Raw genomic sequence first — 19,806 nt, forward strand, 5'->3', positions numbered from 1 at the left:
AAACACAGGAGCCCCAGGAAGAGCTACCTAGAAGAGCCGATCAGTAAGAGTCCCGGAGCCCAAATTCAGAGGAGAGGAGGACAAAGTCAAAAGCTGCTTTCATGTCCCAATTTGCATTCTGTCAGTCACTGCCTAAATGAAAATGTTTTTGAAAAAACCATCTTGATTTTTGTACCCAGTTTCAACAATTCTTTGTGGGAAAGGACCACAGGAAAAAATGAAAGGCATCTATATATAAAATCTTTATTACAGGCAGTATTGGTCCATACACTAACACAATACCAACAGTACAGGTTTAATCTTTCAAAATCATCATTTAAACAGCAAAAGACCAAGAAATAAAATTTGAGTCAATTCATTATTTTTCAAAATATTCTCAATGCACATTATCCTTAATTCCCTTATTATAGTGAAACATACAAATACAGAAAAATACCCCATTTAACAAATACTAGTGTTAAATGGTTATTTGGCTTAAAATCTGAGTTAAGAAAATCCTTTTTAGCAACCTACATACAGATAAGTAGCAAACTTTATTATATTAAACAAATTCATTCTGCTAAAACATGTAAAGAATTTCATCCATCATGTATTCTGATCCCAGTACAAGTGTTTATTCTCTTACCGTCATGATTCTTATATGAAGGACCAACTCAAAGAGTTGTCCTAGATATAACCTTATCCTCTTCCCCAACACACTTCATCCAAAAGTCTGTTCAACAGATGGCAACCGGGTAGCAGTCACTTCACCATCTGATGCCAATGGTTCTGTGAGAGCGTGGCCAGGCCTGTGAAACAGCCCATTTTCCTACCTACTGTGGGTTGCTGCTCAGGAGGAACGATATACGCCAATACAAGCAGAAAATCTGCAGCTCCTCTGCTATGTGCCTTAGAACACTTTCAATTTTTCTGGTCAATGCTCTGATTAGGTATCATACATAAAAGCCAGCATATTAGTTTAAATCTTTAAACAAAAAACTATATTTTCCAAAGTCATTATCATTTGGGCCAATTAAGTGATCTTTTCGTGCTTTGTTGAGCTTCATCTTTAGGGCATCTCTTCTTTCTTCCCATTCATGAAGTTCGGCATTTCCATGTGCAAATTTACAGCTGTTTCCTTCTGGGCAGGTGCCATTCATATACCTGTAAGGAGAAGTCAGCTGCTCAGTGTCCATAAGTTGTTTCTAAAAATCGTGTCATGATTCTTGAAACTGTATACTTCACTAGCTTTATGATTTGCATACAACTTTTAGTTAGGAATCTCAAGCCTAGAAAGGTAAATATTTTATAGCCATGACATCTACAATAGAAAAATCAGTACTTTATTTAAATGTACTCTATGAAAAGTACTGACTGATAGGAGAAAAAAGACTATAGTTGTTCCTGAATGTAGTAGAAAGAAATCAGAGGCGGCATCAAGGAAAAAATGTCTTCAATAGTTTTAAGGATCACATGGATCTAAATTAGGGAATTAAATATTAACAGTGATTTAATAAAATAAGCAATTCAGAATTACTTAGTTTTTCACTGAAAAACCTTTTTTTTTTTTTTTTGAGACAGAGTCTCACTGTTTGTTGCCCAGGCTGAAGTGCAGTGAGTGGCGCAACCTCGGCTCACTACAACCTACACCTCCTGGGTTCAAGTGATTGTCCTGCCTCAGCCTCCTGAGTAGCTGGGATTACAGGCACCTGCCAGCACGCCCGGCTAATTTTTGTAGTTTTAGTAGAGACAGGGTTTCACCATGTTGTCCAGGCTGGTCTCGAACTCCTGGCCTCAAGTGACCCAACCGCCTCAGCCTCCCAAAGTGCTGGGATTACAGGCGTGAGCCACCATGCCCGGCTGCATTGAAAAATTTTCTAAGAAAACTTAAACAAAGGAGTGATACATATTAACATCTTCCTTTGATCTAAGTTCTAGATTTTAAATATAATGTAAAAGCCATTTCAAATCTGATGAACATTTACTGTGAGCAAAGGTTGTGGCAAAGGGTTTGAGAATCACAGCTGTGAACGCAAAGGTCATTTGGGCAAATTGGAATGAATATGCTTCTCTATTCAATTATCCTAAGACATTTCAAATTAGTATTGGAAGACTATTAAATCTTTTCATATAACCTAAGAAGAGTGAAAGGAATGGTTTGATGAGCAGCAAAACACTTTGAGCCAAAACCCAAGAATCCTTCAGGGTCTGTCAGAGCACAGCAACATTAGAACTTTAACACCCAGGTATTCCGTGTCAGCTGACATGTCCATGAAAATTTGAGATCAGCAATTCTGACATGGAAAAATTGTAGAAACCTACATACCTATCACAAATACTGAAATAGCCTGTTGGGAAGCGGTGCTGCCAGCAGTACTGGTCGTCCTCGGTGTGGAAAACCTTCTCTTTGTGCTTCTCAGAAGAGATGTGGCCCTGCCACTGCTTCTCACTGTTGCAGTTCTTCCCACACATCCAGCAGTGAAAGTCCACCTAATGTGCAGCAAAGACACATGTCCCATCAGTCACCTGATGTGAGATCCAGACTCAATTCCAGGGAGCCCAGGCTGGTGGGAGAGCCAGGCAAGACATAAAACTCAGGTTAGAAATAGGGACAAGGAAAGGACCACAGCATGGGGAAGCAAGCCAGCACTCAGGACACAGAGAAGAAGGGTGACAAATGCTGCCAGCTGTCCAGGAAATCTCCAGTGAAGAGGCAATAGGAGCTGGTATGCAAACAAGGATGTTTGCCGGAAGAACAAGAGGCAGGTGCAAACAAGGATTCAGGGAAGAATTAACACCATGAGGAAAAGCAGAAAGGATGAGAAAGACCAGGACATGCCAACTCCAAAAGGACGAGCAGCAGCTCCATTCAGTGTACGTGAACTGAGCCACTGCTGTGGCATCAGGAATGTAAAGACACTGCCTCTGTGGGGAACAGACCTATACAAAAGGAACTGTTATGAGGGGATTTAAGTGCTACAACAGATGCAAACTATAAGTGTTGGATAGTATTTCCCAAATGTCCTGGGCAATAATTATCTGCAACACTGGGTAAAAACAGATTTGAACTCATTCATTGTCGGGTATAAATGAAGACTTTTTATTACTTTATTTTTTTAGAGACATGGTCTCGCTGTCATCCAGGCTAGAGTACGGTGGTGCGATCATAGCTCACTGCAGCCTTGAACTCCTGGGCTCAAGTGATCCTCCCACTTCAGCCTCCTGAGTGGCTAGGATTACAGGTGCAAGCCACCACGCCCAGCTCTAAGACTCCTTATTATGAAACACCCCAGGTAGGCCTTATTTATTTATTTGTTTGTGTATTTTTGAGACAGAGTCTCACTCTGTCACTTAGGCTGGAGTGGAGTGATGCGATCTTGGCTCACTGCAACCTCCATCTCCCAGGTTTAAGCAATTCTCCTGCCTCAGCCTCCTAAGTAGCTGGGATTACAGGCACCTGCCACCATGCCCAGCTAATTGTTTGCATTTTTAGTGGAGAAGGGGTTTCACCAAGTTGGCCAGGCTGGTCTTGAACTCCTAACCTTAGGTGATCCACCTGCCTCGGCCTCCCAAATTGCTGGGATTACAGGCATGAACCACCATGCCCGGCCCCAGGTAAGACTTATGATCCAACAAGTCGAGGTGACCTGCTCTAGAAACACCAAGGAGCAGCTGGGCGCAGTGGCTCATGCCTATAATCACAGCACTTTGGGAGGCCGAGGCAGGAGGAGTGCTTGAGCACAGGAGTTTCAGACTAGCGTGGGCAACATGGCAAAATCCCCATCTCTACAAAAAATACAAAAATTAGCCAGGCGTGGTGGCGAGCACCTGCAGTCCTAGCTACTGAGGAGGCTGAGGTCGGAGGATCACCTGAGCCCAGGAGGTAGTGGCTGCAGTGAGCCATAACTGTGCCTCTGTACTCCGGCCTGGATGACAGAGTGAGACCCTGTCTAAAAAAAAAAAGAAAAGGAAGAAAAAAAAATATATATATATATATAATAAAATAAACACCAAGGAGCACTTAAGTAAAGGTAGCAAGGGAATCAATGTAACAAAGGTAGACATTCACAGGGCATGTCACAAGCAGAGAGACGCTGGGCAAGGCCAGGCCACACACAAGGCCTGCAATGGGCAATGAAACTGGATCTGACTGAATCAACAGAGAGACGGAGGTGCCAAAAAACAAGAAATAAGGACAGTAACACATATGCTTATGTAAACTTTTAAAACCACATCAAGTGGAACTATAGATTATTTAAGAATAAATGTAGCTGGGCACGGTGGCTCACGCCTGTAATCCCAGCACTTTGGGAGACTGAGGCGGGCAGATCACGTGAGGTCAGGAGTTTGAGACCAGCCTGACCAACATGGTGAAACTCCGTCTCTACTAAAAATACAAAAATTAGCCGTGCGTGGTGGCCGGCACCTGTAGTCCCAGCTACACGGGAGGCTGAGGCAGGAGAATTGCTTGAACCTGGGAGGCAGAGGTTGCAGTGAGCCAAGATCACATCATTGCACTCCTGCCTGGGTGACAGAGCGAGACTCTGTCTCACAGAAAAAAAAAAAAGAATACATGTGTTGGCCGGGCACAGTGGCTCATGCCTGTAATCCCACAGCTTTGGAAGGCTGAGGCGGGTGGATCACAAGCTCAGGAGTTTGAGACCAGCCTGGCCAACATGGTGAAACCCCGTCTCTACTAAAAACACAAAAAATTAGCCGGGCGTGGTAGCAGGCGCCTGTAATCCCTTGCTACTTAGAAGGCTGAGGCAGGAGAATCGCTTGAACCCGAGAGGCGGAGGTTGCTGTGAGCCAAGACTACCGCATTGCACTCCAGCCTGGGCAACAGAGTAAGACTCCATCTCAAAAAAAAAAAAAAAAAAAAAAAAAAAATAGAATAAATGTGTCGTCCTTAGGTAAACATGGCCTGGAAAAATACATACTGGATCTGTTCCCCTGGGGAGGGGAACATATGGGGTTCCAACTTTATCTGTAGCATTTTATTTATTTTATAATAGGAACTACAACAAATTGTTAACATCAGTTAACTTGCGATGATGGGCTCAAGATATTTGTTATATTATCCTTTTCACTTTTTTGAAATTTTTAAAAGAAAACCAAAACAGTTAACAGACCACTGGTAACTTAATGTCCCCAAGAACCATAGAGGGAGAGGCCAGACTGCAGGCGTAAGCGGGGAATGTAAGGTCCAGCGGGGTAGACAGCCCACATTCCTGAGCCACCTGCTGGGGCCTCCCACTAGGGAAGAGTCACAGACTCCTCATACTTCACTAATCCATCAGGATAACCCCACTCGGAGACATAAATAATCTGCCCAGGGTGCCAGGCAAGTAAGGAGAGAAACCAGGACTTGGACTTAAGATTCTCTGGCTCCAAAGTCAGAAGGATTGAAGAAAGGATTTTTTCACATGAGGAGACTTAAGCTAGTGGCAGGAAACCACTAGAGAGAGAAGATGAAGACACAGAACAGAGAAGGGCAGGCAGTGAGTGAGGGAGCCGGGTTTTGGAGAAGATGGGAAAGAAAAGAAAGGCCGGGCATGGTGGCTCACGCTTGTAATCCCAGCACTTTGGGAGGCCGAGGCAGGCAGATCACGAGGTCAGGAGTTCGAGACCATCCTGGCCAACATGGAGAAACTCCATCTCTACTAAAAATACAAAAATTAGCTGGGCGTGGTGGCGTGAGCCTATAATCCCAGCTACTTGGGAGGCTGAGACAAGAGAATTGCTTGAACCAGGGAGGTGGAGGTTGCAGTGAGCTGAAATCACACCACTGCACTTCAGCCTGGTGACACAGCGAGACTCCATCTCAAAAAAAAGAAAAGGGAAAAGAAAGGCTCCATCAATGGCTCGGCAAAGAGAGGGTAAATGACGCACGGTACTCACTGTAACTTCAGCATAATCTGTTGGCATGTGAATTTGTTTTCCATTTTCCTTGTTTGACTGACTGGCTATGTCTTCACTTTTTTCATTTTTTTGGCTCTTGAGCCATAGTTCGTAAAATTGCTCCATATCTTGTACTAAAGAAAAATGAATTACTTTCAGCAGCAGCAACTAAACTCCATTTAAATACATGCAACTGTGTGCATATTTTGTATCAGTCAGCATACAGTTCAAAAGAAACTCAAGGGGGCTGAAGGAGACTATTATATTAGACATGGAGAGATCACTCAGTTCAAGCAGCAGGTAAACTCTCATGCATAAGAACTACTTTCAGGACTGTTAGATGGCAAATATTAGTTCTCAGGATTAATTAACCCCTCCCTGCATTTGCACGACACTTTGGGGATGTTTAAAACTCAGAAACCATTATAAACAGTATTGTCACAAAAGCCTCACCACTGCCTCTGTCGCCCTACGTTCCACACTCAGTGTCAGAGCTAGAACCACACAAGGCTACTTACGTGGCTTGGGGGACTTGGAGCTGATACACTCCTCACTGCTTACTGAGAAAGATGAGAAACATACTACTACTGGACCAAGATTCTGACCCTGATGGGAGTCCATCAGTCAAGCCACAGTCCCAGAGGGCGGATATGCTGGGCTGCAACTGACAAGACAACCATGACCAAGTCCTGGGCAGTGGCTGCCAGTTGCTTCCTATGGTAAGAACAGGTGTATTCTGCATTATTGCCAAGTGCTAAAGCCGAGGTTTCTCAGCCTCCATGCGGTTGACATTCTGGCTAGAGAATTCTTTGCTGGGGGTGTGCCCTGTGCGTTACAGGATGGTGGGCAGCATCCCTGGCCTCTACCCACTAGATGCCTGAGCAACTTCTGCCAGTCATGACAATGAAAATATCTCCAGACATTGCCAAATGTCCACAGGGAAGGGGAGTGGCAAAATTTGTTCCCAGCCGGGCACGGTGGCTCACGCCTGTAATCCCAGCACTTTGGGAGGCCGAGGCGGGTGGATCACAAGGTCAGCAGATCGAGACCATCCTGGCTAACACGGTGAAACCCTGGCTCTACTAAAAATACAAAAAATTAGCTGGGTGTGGCGGCAGGCGCCTGTAGTCCCAGCTACTCGGGAAGCTGAGGCAGGAGAATGGTGTGAACCCGGGAGGCGGAGCTTGCAGTGACCCGAGATCACGCCACTGCACTCCAGCCTGGGTGACAAAGCGAGACTCTGTCTCAAAAAAAAAAAAATTTGTTCCCAGTTGAGAACCACTGTGCTAAAAACTCTGGTAATGAGGATCTGGTTAAAACTTGGCTTTATTGTCTGCCTAATGGTTTCTAGCAATGTATCATCAGGCAAAGATTAGAGATAAACTAGAAATGCTTCTTCCTTAAGACCAGTGGTGGCCGGAGTCATTGCAAAAGGCTGGTGCGCAAGGGCATCTTCAGTCAGGCCGGACTGCATGGCCTCACTCACAGCAAGACAGCTAGAGGGAATCCCGTCCACACACCACTGACGATCTATGTGGTTGAAACATGGCAGGCAACAGTCAAATCTGGTTGGTTCTTATAATCCAGAGACTGCAGTCAGTATACCTTTCATCAGTTTACTTAAGATTAAAGAATAATGATCCTTGTAGTAAAACATTTTATGGTCAAAAGTGAAAGGTTGTCTGCGGCTCCTCTCAAAGGCTCCCACAATAAACTTGGAATTTGACCAAAATAAACATTCTTTCCTTGGACCTCTGATTCTGAGCCTGTTTGATTAGTAATGCCTCCCTGAAGAAACCTCCAATTCTAACCTGGTTAATTCAGAGGGCAAACTATTTCCAATACGAGCAGATGATCTGATTTAAACAGTCAAGGGAGTACTGAACTTCCCCAGGCCATTTTTTAGGAATACATCTATTACATGTAAGGATGCATGCAGACCTATATATTTATATCCAAATCTGACCTAACCAAACGCAGATCAGATGCCACATTCTACCCCACTGAGGCTGTGCCCACATTTTCCAGGCATCATCACCAACAGAGCTACTGATGAAACGGGGCAACCGTTTAGAATGCAAACTGCTTTCTGTGTTCACAGGAAGCTGGAATATTTATAGAGAGGAAAGGAACTTTCAGGCAAACTAGCTCAAGGACACAGCTAAAAGATTAACTTACTCCCATTCTCCTTCATGTAAGTCCAAACTTCTCTTTCCTCAGGACTATGAGCAAAGGAACAGTTTCCAACATATTGACATTTTTTCCCAGAAGCAATATGGTTGCACAGCTGTATAAAAAAATAGGAATATGATTAAGACAAAGTACACCTAGTAAAACTGCCTAATTTTTACATTTAAGCAAAAGAAGCATTATTATCCATGCTAATACTTAGTAATCAAATTCTAAAGTAAGATTAATTTGACTCTACTCAAATTAACTATATGCTCTAAATATATGAAATGATATTAAGGTTTCTATCTCAAAATTTTTCAAAAGAAAATGTCCAAAACAGAGTAAAGCATGGAACATTTTCTTACAAGAAAATGTCTACAAACTCACTTACTCAGAACATTTAATCTCCACAATGAACATCCCTGGCCCTCTCAGTCTGACAGCTCCTGTTTCCCTGCCCAACACTAATGATTCCTCCACATCAGCACTTGAAAGCAGTAAAGAAACTGCAGGCTACTCCAAAGGGTACTGAACAGTGCCCAAAACGTTTCAGAAATTTAACTTACTTATAACCAGTACTGGAAACTAACCTCGGCCATAATTCACTACATATGCATTATCAGAAGACAATTATCACACTAGCCATACCATGGAGTTACATAGCTTTCAAATAATACCTCTTCAGGTTATTTGTATTTTTATTTAACAAAGTAAATACAGTGATACTGGTAGGAAAATAAAGTGATCGTGATCAGCAGAACGCAGACTTCCCTAAGAATTATGAGCCAGGAACCAAGAAAACCTCCATCACGGAGAATGCATTCTTGAATACCATCAACCTACTTGTCTGTATGGGGTATAAATCCTAGTACAACTAATTATTAGCTTATCTTAGTTTGTGCTTCAACGGCAGCTGGCCCTACATTATTTAGCTTACGTGGCATTAAATGCTTAGCATCTGTCACGTTTTTCAGAGTTTTGGCTAAAACTCGGTCAGCCCCCTTAACACTGTACATTTCCTCCCTTGGACCAATGTCAGTGACCCCACCCTTAAAATCTTCTGCATAAAGTCAGTACTGGATAAAATAGTCATATTCTTTCCCCCGTCAAACCCCAGTAAGTACTTAGTCATATTACTAGGGAAACATTTACCATAGTCTTTCAAAGCTCAATGATAAGGAGCAGGAAGAAAAGCAGGTAAAGGAGAAGGCCAGGCACTGTGCCAGGTGTTTACATAACACCATCACACATAATTATTCCCAATTACAGGTGAGCAAACTGAGGCTGAATAACTTGACTGGGGCCCTTCTGGCAGACTTTGAAGCCCATTGTCTTTAAGCCTCACCACACTTTCTACACACATACACACACACAGTATAATTTCTTCTTTAAGAAAAAAGGTCCCGGGCCGGGCACAGTGGCTCACGCCTGTAATCCCAACACTTTGGGAGGCCGAGGCGGGTGGGTCACTTGAGGTCAAGAGTCCGAGACCAGCCTGGCCAACATGGTGAAGCTTCGTCTCTACTAAAAAAAAAACACAAAAATTAGCTGAGCGTGGTGGCACACGCCTGTAATCCCAGCTACTTGGGAGGCTGAGGCAGAAGAATTGCTTGAACCCAGGAGGTGGAGGTTGCGGTGAGCGGAGATCGCAACATTGCACTCCAGCCTGGGTGACAGAGCAAGAAAAAATGAAAAAAAAAAAAAAAAAAGAAAAAAAGTCCCTTAGCAATACCTAGTATGGCAGGGGAAAAAAAAGAGGAAATAAGCTACTGTAATGTTGCACAGTAGTACACCATGTTCAAGATTAAATAACCAATACTCTAAGCAGCTGCCTCAGGAACCAGGGTTGTTCTCAGTTGTACTCATTTTATCAAAGTATTTGATATACATATTATCTCCATCATCCTTTAAACCACAGGAAATCAAGGTTCCAAATAAACCCCTTTCCCCCTCCTACATAACCCATTAATAAAATCTGAGTCTAAAACCACTTTGGATAAAACACAAACCTACCAATGCCTCGAAAAGACTGGCTGTGTTACTTGTGTAAGTTTTACAAAACTGCAAGGTACTGTAGGTGGTGAAAAATACATCTACCTCTTCTTCAACTCCTTCTTGCAGTTCAGAGAGAGGCCTCATTTACACGGGACTCTACAGTCCATCTGCCCTGCTTCTCTGCGCAAAAGGTTCCCTCCACATTTCCTCCATCCAGGTAGAGAGCTTACTACCTGTAGATGCTCCAAGTGTCCCTGTCTGCTAATGCACGTGTGAAGTGCCTCTAGATGCTCTCCTGACCCTCTCTCTCGTGAAGAAGAAAGTCCAGGACAACTCAAGTGGTTTGCTCAATCATCTTCAAGATCAGGTAAGGTGCTACAGTGTACCAAGATGAAATGTGGCACTGTGTGAATGAAATACTATCCTAACTTTAAGTTAGCCTAGTATTTTCTAGTTTTTGAAGAACATGTTCCTCTAACATTGAACATTTTTCTTTGGGTTACTTTTAGAAAGTCTTATAAAGTTAGGTGTCTTGTAGCTACGTATCCCTTGCTGCAGTGAAAGAGACAAGGCATGATAAAAACAAACTCATCAATAGCATTCATAATACTGAAAACCTTAGGTTTGGTATCAAACCAAAGAAATCACAATTAAATAAAATTTGCTCTCATTCCCTCTCGAAAGTAATTCATCTAAAAAATAAGTTAAATTGTCCCCATAACTTTTCCTCAGATCCACTATCTATTTACTTTTTCCAAGTAACTCATAAAATTCCAATCAATATGAAAACTGCTATGGAACCATACATATACTAAAGGGAAGGAAAACCAAAGAGGAACCATTTAAATAGCATTATTACTGACGAATATTATTTAAAGGGCTTGAGTTTCAATCTGAATTACTACTATTTTCTAATGATTTGAAATGCCTAATTTAAAAAAGTGGCTTAAAAATTACGTATGTACATCAAACTGTAAAGGCATTTGTTTCTTTGTGGGGAGAGGACGGATGTTCATCCACTTCTTACGTTCAATAGACATCACTCTCATCGCACGCCGGTCTTTGGTCCACCTAAGAAAAATGGAGTTCAGAAAAAAACAAAGACACACGAGCAAAAGACATAACACAAAGGGAGAGGCACAAAGTTTGTACCTGAGGAACCAGAGAATTTTTTTCTCAATGCTTCTAAAAGAAATACCTTATGATTCTGTATTTTCACTTCCTATTGTCATTTACAAACATTCCCTACAAACTCTAAACAAATTGATAAAATACAGGAAAAAAACACTACTTGTGAATTCTTATCTACTTGGTCCTAAAAATCTCTTCCCTTGTGTCTGTAATTATCCTAAATTATCTATTTTTCTCTCCTCTCTTCAAAGCCTTAAACTTTTTTCTTATGTGTATGATTTCATACCTACGAAACAGAAAATTACAAAATAGGAATTGTTTCCACACACAATACTTACGAATGCCTTGCTTTTGCACTACAATATTTTCTGTTTTTGTCTGGTTCAATGACTTGACCATTTCTCAGACACTGGGCGCACACAAACTTTATCTTCATATTAAGAAATCCAGGCATTATTTGATTACCAAGTACCTTAAACAATTAAAAGATTCGTTTTAATTTTTTTAACAGAAAACCAGTTTTCTGATGACAAAATACTAAATCAAGATGCATTTTTTTCACAATAGTATACAATTTCCCATTTTTATCTGACTTGATTTGACCATTATATCTGATAACTAAATCTCCAATTCTTCCCCCAAATGTAAGAGAATATCATAAAAGTAGATTATAGATGCCAAACTTTAATTTATGAAACTCATCTTTGAAATTGATGACTAGAATTGTTTCATTTGGGTCAGGGGTGTTGAGGGGAGAGCAATGGAAAAACGAGACATGCCAGGTGGAAAGCTAAACTATAAAAATAATCTAACCCCCTTACTCCAAGAACCCGTAAAGCCCAGAACTCCAGTTGTTTTGTCAATTAAACTAAATAAGAAAACAGTGTCCTACACTCTTGGCAAGCATTGTGGGCTGCATAATTTTTTTATGATGATCAACTAAAATGCAAATTGTTTTTTCACATAAGAATGACTCACCTGAATGAATATTAAGAAAGTAACTGGACTGTAAGTGTTAACTGCATCCACCAACAACCAACATCTATTACGCAATTCCAGAAAGGACACCAAATGCAGAAAGTACACAAGAGAAAAATACCTGCGCTCCAGGTACATTTGCTTCCAAATTCTGCCAATATCGTTTAGATTCTTGAGCAATAGCATCATGTGAGATACCTGGGGAATGTACAAGCCTTCCTTTAAATTATATCTATAAGAACAACAGCCCACCAATCTGGGTGCAGTCAGACGTGGAGAACCTTCAGCTTCCAATCTATTCTCGTACCTCCTAATCCATCAGCAAGGATGAATACCACGTTTCTCTTTTTTGAAATGGAATATACACAAATACAGCTCTTTGTGCCTTCTGAGGAATCTTTCCTCCCAACAATTGCATATATCAACTTGTATCAGTAATTAATGACATGAGAACACACTCAAAATAGGCAACTCTAAAAATCAAAAGTTTGAAGCTCAGGACAAAATCAATAGCGTCACCACATCTGGTTGATGGAGAAGGGGAGGTCTCCAAATTCCTTTTTGTTTTTTTTTTTTGAGACAGTCTCGCATTATCACCCAGACTGGAGCGTAGTGTTGTGATCCTGGCCCACTGCAACCTCTGCCTCCCAGGTTTAAGCAATTCTCATGCCTCAGCCTCCCAAGTAGCTGGTATTACAGGCGCCCACCACCACGCCCGATTAATTTTTGTATTTTTTTGTAGAGATGGGGATTTTGCCGTACTGGCCAGACTGGTCTTGAACTCCTGACCTCAAGTGATCCATCTGCCTCAGCCTCCCAAAGTAGTGGGATTACAGGCATGAGCCACCACGCCAGGCCCAAATTACTGTTTCATTAAACCCTGTCTGCTCTTGAGGAGACACACTTCTCAGTCGCACTCAAACCTACCTGTTTCATTTTGCATTATCCAGACTTTCAGTTCCACAAGACTATGGGCATAAAAGCACTCATCTTCCCTTAAACAGCCATACCGAACTTCATGTCGACATAAGTCAAGCTGACACTGACCATGAAAAGAACGTATTTTGGAGTATTTTACTGTTGTCTCTCGCAAAATGTGGACAAGGCACCTAAGATGAAAACAGTGACATTTTAATATTGTTCTGCCATAGATTTTTCAAATATAAATAAATATATATATATATATATATATAAAGTTCTACACTGACAATACATTTTAAATTTTCTCTCTTTTTTTTTTTTTTGAGACGGAGTCTCACTCTATCGCCCAGGCTGGAGTGCAGTGGCACGATCTCAGCTCACTGCAAGCTCCGCCTCCCGGGTTCACACCATTCTCCTGCCTCAGCCTCCCAAGTAGTTGGGACTACAGGCGCCCACCATCACGCCCAGCTAATTTTTAATAGAGACGGGGTTTCACCATGTTAGCCAGGATGGTCTCAATCTCCTGACCTTGTGATCCGCCTGCCTCGGCCTCCCAAAGTGCTAGGATTATAGGCATGAGCCATGGCGCCCAGCCCTACATTTTAAATTTTTATCGGAAAAAAAATCATGGGGGCTGGGCACAGTGGCTCACACCTGCAATCTCGGCACTTTGCGAGGCCAAGACGGGTGGATCACCTGAGGTCAAGAGTTCGAAACCAGCCTGGCCAACATGTTGAAACCCTGTTGCTACTAAAAATACAAAAAATTGTCCAGGCGTGATGGCTCACTCCTATAATCCCAGCACTTTGGGAGGCCAAGGCGGGTGGATCACTTGAGGTCAGGAGTTCAAGACCAGCCCAGCCAACATGGTAAAACCCTGTCTCTACTAAAAATGCAAAAATTAGACGGGTGTGGTGGCACGTGCCTGTAATCCTAGCTACTGGAGAGGCTGAGGCAGGAGAATCGCTTGAACTCGGGAGGCGGAGGTTGCAGTGAGCTGAGATCGCACCACTGCACTCCAGCCTGGGAAACAGAAAAAGACTTCGTCTCAAAAAAAAAAAAAAAATACAAAAAATTAGCCAGGCCTGGTGGTGGGTGTCTGTAATCCCAGCTACTCGAGAGGCTGAGGCAGGAGAATCACTTGAATCTGGGAGGCAGAACTTGCAGTGAGCCAAGATCATGCCACTGCACTTCAGCCTGGGTGACAGAGCGAGACTCTGTCTCAAAAAAAAACAAACAAAAAAACCAAATCACTACATGCAATTGTTGAATTAATTGGGGGGGTACTTATATTTTGAGCCATAAAATACCTAAATCCATGTCATGAGAAACTATACATCAACAATGCTTTTCTGTTTCACATAATATATTTAGTTAATTATTCACTTTCCAGCCAAATCTACTAAAAGACATTTTAAAATTTCGTCATTGTTCTTCAAAATAACAACATAACGATGAAAGGGCAATGCCTGGACAGACATTACTACTAGTTTTTATTCAGATCTAGAAAAAGAATCTATTTTGTTATTACAGAAATTAGAAACTATCAACATACTTATTGTCTTCAAACTCATGCTTTGTAACCGGGTGAGAACAAGCAGTAGAATTATCTTTATTTCTTTTACTTATCATTCTAGGCTTATGATCAAAACATTTCTGGAATAGAGAGAGAAAGATTATAAAAAAAAAATACAAAATATAAATTTTGTACCCAGAATATTGTCCTAGTTTCAATATCATTACAAAATTAATATTCAATATGAAGTTTTAATATTCTTTTCGGTAACAGTAATAGCTAACACTTACTGAATGAATGTTTTATCACATGGCAGGACCAGAGGAATATTTTATTCATAAATATGATATTATTTATCATATAAATAAATGAATATTTATTCATTTACCGAGTGAATGTTTTATCACATGGCAGGACAATACCACTGGGCTTGCAAATTCAACTTTACAGTGGAAAATAAGTTTTGGAGAACGCACCTCACAAAGGAATATAAATTCCCCAAGATGCTCCTGGAGAAGTTTGAACACAGTAAGGTTAATCTTTCCATTGCCGCCAAAGAAAGCCTCCCGGCTGAATGCTCCTTTCCGCTCCAGTGTCCACACATCTATCTCCTCTTGGCAATAAGCAAACGTGCAGTGGCCTGAATATCTACATTCCTCCTCAGCAGCAACATCTAGAAAGACAGGGAATGGACAGACATTGAAAACATGGCAATTGGCCTGTACTCCCAGCTACTTGGGAGGCTGAGGTGGGAGGATCCCTTGAGTCCAGGAGTTCAAGGCTGCGGTGAGCAATGATCTTGCCACTGCACTCCAGCCTGGGCAACACAGCAAGTCCCAGTGTCAAAACAAACAAACAAACAAAAAAACATGGTAATTGTTTCCTTAAAGCCAATGAATATAAATAACATTCGGGGCATCATTTGAACTTGTCTAACAATTCATGGACAGCCTCAAACAATGATATGCATATTATTATCTGGGGATGGATGGTATCAACTCTAAAAAAGAGAAGTACCACAAGCCTTAATTATTTTTATCACAGACTGTGAGAAGAGCCTTGATACTCTCATGGACCACACCTCGGCTGAAAAAAAAAAAAAATCATTTAGGGACATTCTAAGCTCATTCACACAAACTTGTTTGACAAACATGAAAATACCAAGTTCTCTCAAAAGCATCTTAAACACTTTTCAAAGCCTTAGCTCAGTGTTTTGATTCTGTTTAGAGAGAACTTAAGGTTTGAGACAGTCTTCTGTTTAAAACCTGGTCATAGGCCAAGCGTGGTGGCTCACACCTGTAATCCCAACATTTTGGGAGGCCGAGGCAGGCAGATCATTTGAGGCCAGGACTTCAAAACGAGCCTAACCAACATGATGAAACCCATCTCTACTAAAAAATAGAAAAATCAGTGGGGCAGGGTGGCACACGCCTGTAATTCCAGCTATTCGGTAGCTGAGTCATGAGAAAATTGCTTGAACCTGGGAAGCAGAAGTTGCAGTGAGCCGAGATTGTGCCTGTGCACTCCAGCCTGGGAGACAGAGCGAGACTCTGTCACAAAAAATTGAGAAATAAATAAATAAAATAAAACCTTGGCCAGTACAGTGGCTCATGCCTGTAATCCTTACACTCTGGGAAGCCCAGGCAGGCAGATAACTTGAGGCCAGGAATTTGAAACCAGCCTAGGCAACATAGTGAAACCCTGTCTCTACTAAAAATACAAAAATTAGCCGGGTGTACTGGCGCATGCCTGTAATCCCAGCTACTCGGGAGGCTGAGGCAAGAGAATCACTTGAACCCAGAAGGCAGAGGTTGCAGTGAGCCGAGATTGCGCCACTACACTCCAGCCTGGATGACAGAATGAGACTCTGTCTCAAAAAGGAAAAAGTTAAAAACAACAGTAAAAATAATATAAAAAAATTAACATTTCAATCCAAGGAACTTGCTATTAGCTCTAAACATTTTTTATAACAGTCAACACCGTTAATAATAACATAATGTAATAAATTACATATTAATAGATGTTATAATAAATGTAGCAAGCACAGTCCTACACCACATACTGACATTTCAGTCAACTACAGACTGTATATATAATGGTGGTCCCATAAGATTAATACTGTGTTTTTCCTGTACCTTTCCTATGTTTAGATACACAGATACCATTGTGTTACAGTAGCCTCAGTATTCAGTACAGTAACAAGCTGTACAAGTCTGTAGTTTAGGAGCCACTGACTATGTCATGGATAGGCTAGGTGCGTCGTCGGCTACACCATTGAGGTTTGTGTAAGTACTCTGTGATGTTCCCCTAATGATGCATTTCTCACAGTGTATCCTTGTCATTAAGCTAAGCATGACTGTAGTTCATCACTTATGTAATGTATACTAATTAAGTAATTACAGTACATACCTTTACATATATAATATGGTCCTTCATAATTTGTTTTTGTTGGTCTTGGACGTATTTTTTTCCATGATTTATCTTCAACATTCTTTATCCTACCGATTAAAATATCTTTCTTACACTTATGATCTATGTTAGCATGGTAAGTGAAATCCATTAACTTAGGGCCTGAAAAAGATGTAAAGAGGATTGCTCATATGCACAAAAAATATCATTTCATTTTACAGGTAAATTTACAAGCAGACATGAACAGATGAACATCAATTATTAAATTCCCAAAGAAATCCCACTTCCACAACCCTAAAATGTAAGTAGGCTACTAAGGTAGATTTGTGCCTTTTATAATGTATCAGACAACACAATGTTCTATTCAACTCCACTCCTGCCAAAAAAAAATACCCTTACTTAACTTTAGGGAAATAATCTGGAGAGGAATTTTGATGGCTTATAAATCAGAATAAACTGTGTTTCTGTCACTTGATTTAATGGTAAACATATGAAACAAGCTAACAGAAAGTATTTAATTTTCATATACATTGTATTGTATACTGGTCTTATAATGCTGTTTTCTAGTTCTTGCTCTGCTTGAAAATAATCAACTTCTTTTTTTTTTTTTTTTTTTTTATTGATCATTCTTGGGTGTTTCTCGCAGAGGGGGATTTGGCAGGGTCATAGGACAACAGTGGAAGGAAGGGCAGCAGATAAGTGAACAAAGGTTTCTGGTTTTCCTAGGCAGAGTGTTTGTGTCCCTGGGTACTTGAGATTAGGGAGTGGTGATGACTCTTAACGAGCATGCTGCCTTCAAGCATCTGTTTAACAAAGCACATCTTGCACCGCCCTTAATCCATTTAACCCTGAGTGGACACAGCACATGTTTCAGAGAGCACAGGGTTGGGGGTAAGGTCATAGATCAACAGGATCCCAAGGCAGAAGAATTTTTCTTAGTACAGAACAAAATGAAAAGTCTCCCATGTCTACCTCCCCCTACACAGACACAGCAACCATCCGATTTCTCAATCTTTTCCCCACCTTTCCCCCCTTTCTATTCCACAAAACTGCCATTGTCATCATGGCCCGTTCTCAATGAGCTGTTGGGTACACCTCCCAGACAGGGTGGTGGCCGGGCAGAGGGGCTCCTCACTTCCCAGCAGAGACGGCCGGGCAGAGGCGCCCCTCACCTCCCGGACGGGGCGGCTGGCCGGGCGGGGGAGCTGACTCCCCCACCTCCCTCCCGGACGGGGAGGCTGGCCGGGCAGAGGGGCTCCTCAGTTCCCAGTAGGGGCGGCCGGGCAGAGGCCCCCCTCACCTCCCGGACGAGGCGGCTAGCCGGGTGGGGGGCTGACCCCCCCACGTCCCACCCGGACGGGGCGGCTGGCCGGGCAGAGGGGCTCCTCACTTCCCAGTAGGGGCGGCCGGGCAGAGGCGCCCCTCACCTCCCGGACGGGGCGGCTCGCCGAGCGGGGGGCTGACCCGCCCACCTCCCTCCCGGACGGGGCGGCTGGCCGGGCGGGGGGCTGACCCCCCCACCTCCCTCACGGACGGGGCAGCTTCTTAAGCATACACTGAGAACATAAGGAGTTTCATTAAAATTTCAATAAGCTTCCAAAAATAGGTAAATATTCTATTCTACATGATTCTATAAATAAAATGACATCAAATAAGAGCAGAGACTTATCCTATTATACTCCAAAGGCACTAAATCAGTAACTGCTACTTGTTTAAGAAGAATTCAAAATACGGATTGAAGAACCATAATAACTGATGTTGTTAACATGTATTTACAAATTCCTAAGAACTTTCAAGGTTATGAGCAAGTAGTTTAATACTCTCTGCGTGTTTGTTTGGTCCTGACCTGATTTTACAAAACAGATCTGGCAAGCTTGTCTCAATTCATGGGTTCCTTCGAGGGGATGTCTTGGAGTCACTGATGAAGATGGTTTGGTAACTGCACTTCCAAAAAAGTTTCCAGAGTCATTTCTAGGCTGACTTGAAATTCCCAGGAAATTCTCTGAAGCAAACAAACTACCTGGTCCATTCATCTGCAAGAAAAATAAGAAGAAAAAAAAAAACAGCCAACAAATATTGCATTATCACTGAAGAAAGGAACTGAATTCATCTGAAAAATAAGATAATCTTCATAAACTGAGGTCAGTACTACTGCATCCTTAATGCTCTTCTATCTTAAAAACTGTCTCTTTCTACATTTTTCTCTCTTTTGGTTTCTAGTCACCCCCCCACTTTTTTGATCCTCCATATTATAAGTAATAAGTTCTACTGCAAAAGTACACACGCTTTACATGCCCTGATCTTATATTTCCTTGATTTGTTTATGCTGTGCTAAAGCCTCTTACACTGTCTGCAATACCGATTAATTTGCTATGACAGATCAAGTCTTAAACACAGAGCCGTTATTACTAGATGTTCCAGAAGTCTTACTTTAACACAATTTCCTGCAGCACACACAAAATTTAAGGGAGACTGTCATGTTCATTCAAATAACTCAGTTACTTAAGTAACTATTTTCAATTCAAGCGATGTATTTACAAAAGAGGAAGTGGCACTTACAAGTAAAAGGGAAGAATTACTGTTGTTAAGCGGTGTTCCCTCTCTAGAAGTTGAGGTGGACAGATCTAAAATAATAAAAAAACTTCAACAGACCTTTTCATTCTGATCACGTAATAAGAACATCAGGGCTTAGTAGCTTACTGGCTATGGCCTCCCACGCTATTCTCCCGTCCCAGTTTCTAGAAATTTTCTTGCTCAAGGTTGACACCCAAAGAGGGCTCTAGAGTCTCTGCTTTCCTCTAGAA

The 19,806-nt window shown here is 41.9% G+C and overlaps 1 protein-coding gene across 3 annotated transcripts in view; it reads right to left on the minus strand.

Moving 5' to 3' along the window:
• Positions 1–229: 229 nt before the first annotated feature.
• LOC115932749 (zinc finger CCCH domain-containing protein 7A) overlaps positions 230–19,806 on the minus strand; it is a 47,659-nt gene continuing 28,082 nt past the window's right edge. For all 3 annotated transcript variants that reach the window (XM_055365875.2, XM_055365877.2, XM_063699656.1), the window contains 13 exons: positions 19,562–19,626; positions 18,849–19,035; positions 17,003–17,164; positions 15,070–15,266; positions 14,633–14,733; positions 13,084–13,265; positions 12,278–12,354; positions 11,517–11,650; positions 11,013–11,118; positions 8,059–8,167; positions 5,881–6,014; positions 2,306–2,469; positions 230–1,143 (listed from right to left, as the gene is read on the minus strand). In XM_055365875.2, the coding sequence (XP_055221850.1) occupies positions 954–1,143; positions 2,306–2,469; positions 5,881–6,014; positions 8,059–8,167; positions 11,013–11,118; positions 11,517–11,650; positions 12,278–12,354; positions 13,084–13,265; positions 14,633–14,733; positions 15,070–15,266; positions 17,003–17,164; positions 18,849–19,035; positions 19,562–19,626 (1,808 nt within the window). In that variant the 3' untranslated portion in view covers positions 230–953. The remainder of the gene's footprint in view (positions 1,144–2,305; positions 2,470–5,880; positions 6,015–8,058; positions 8,168–11,012; positions 11,119–11,516; positions 11,651–12,277; positions 12,355–13,083; positions 13,266–14,632; positions 14,734–15,069; positions 15,267–17,002; positions 17,165–18,848; positions 19,036–19,561; positions 19,627–19,806) is intronic.

The sequence above is a fragment of the Gorilla gorilla genome, chromosome 18 (genome assembly GCF_029281585.2).
Source record: "Gorilla gorilla gorilla isolate KB3781 chromosome 18, NHGRI_mGorGor1-v2.1_pri, whole genome shotgun sequence".
NCBI classification, from domain to species: Eukaryota; Metazoa; Chordata; class Mammalia; order Primates; family Hominidae; genus Gorilla; species Gorilla gorilla.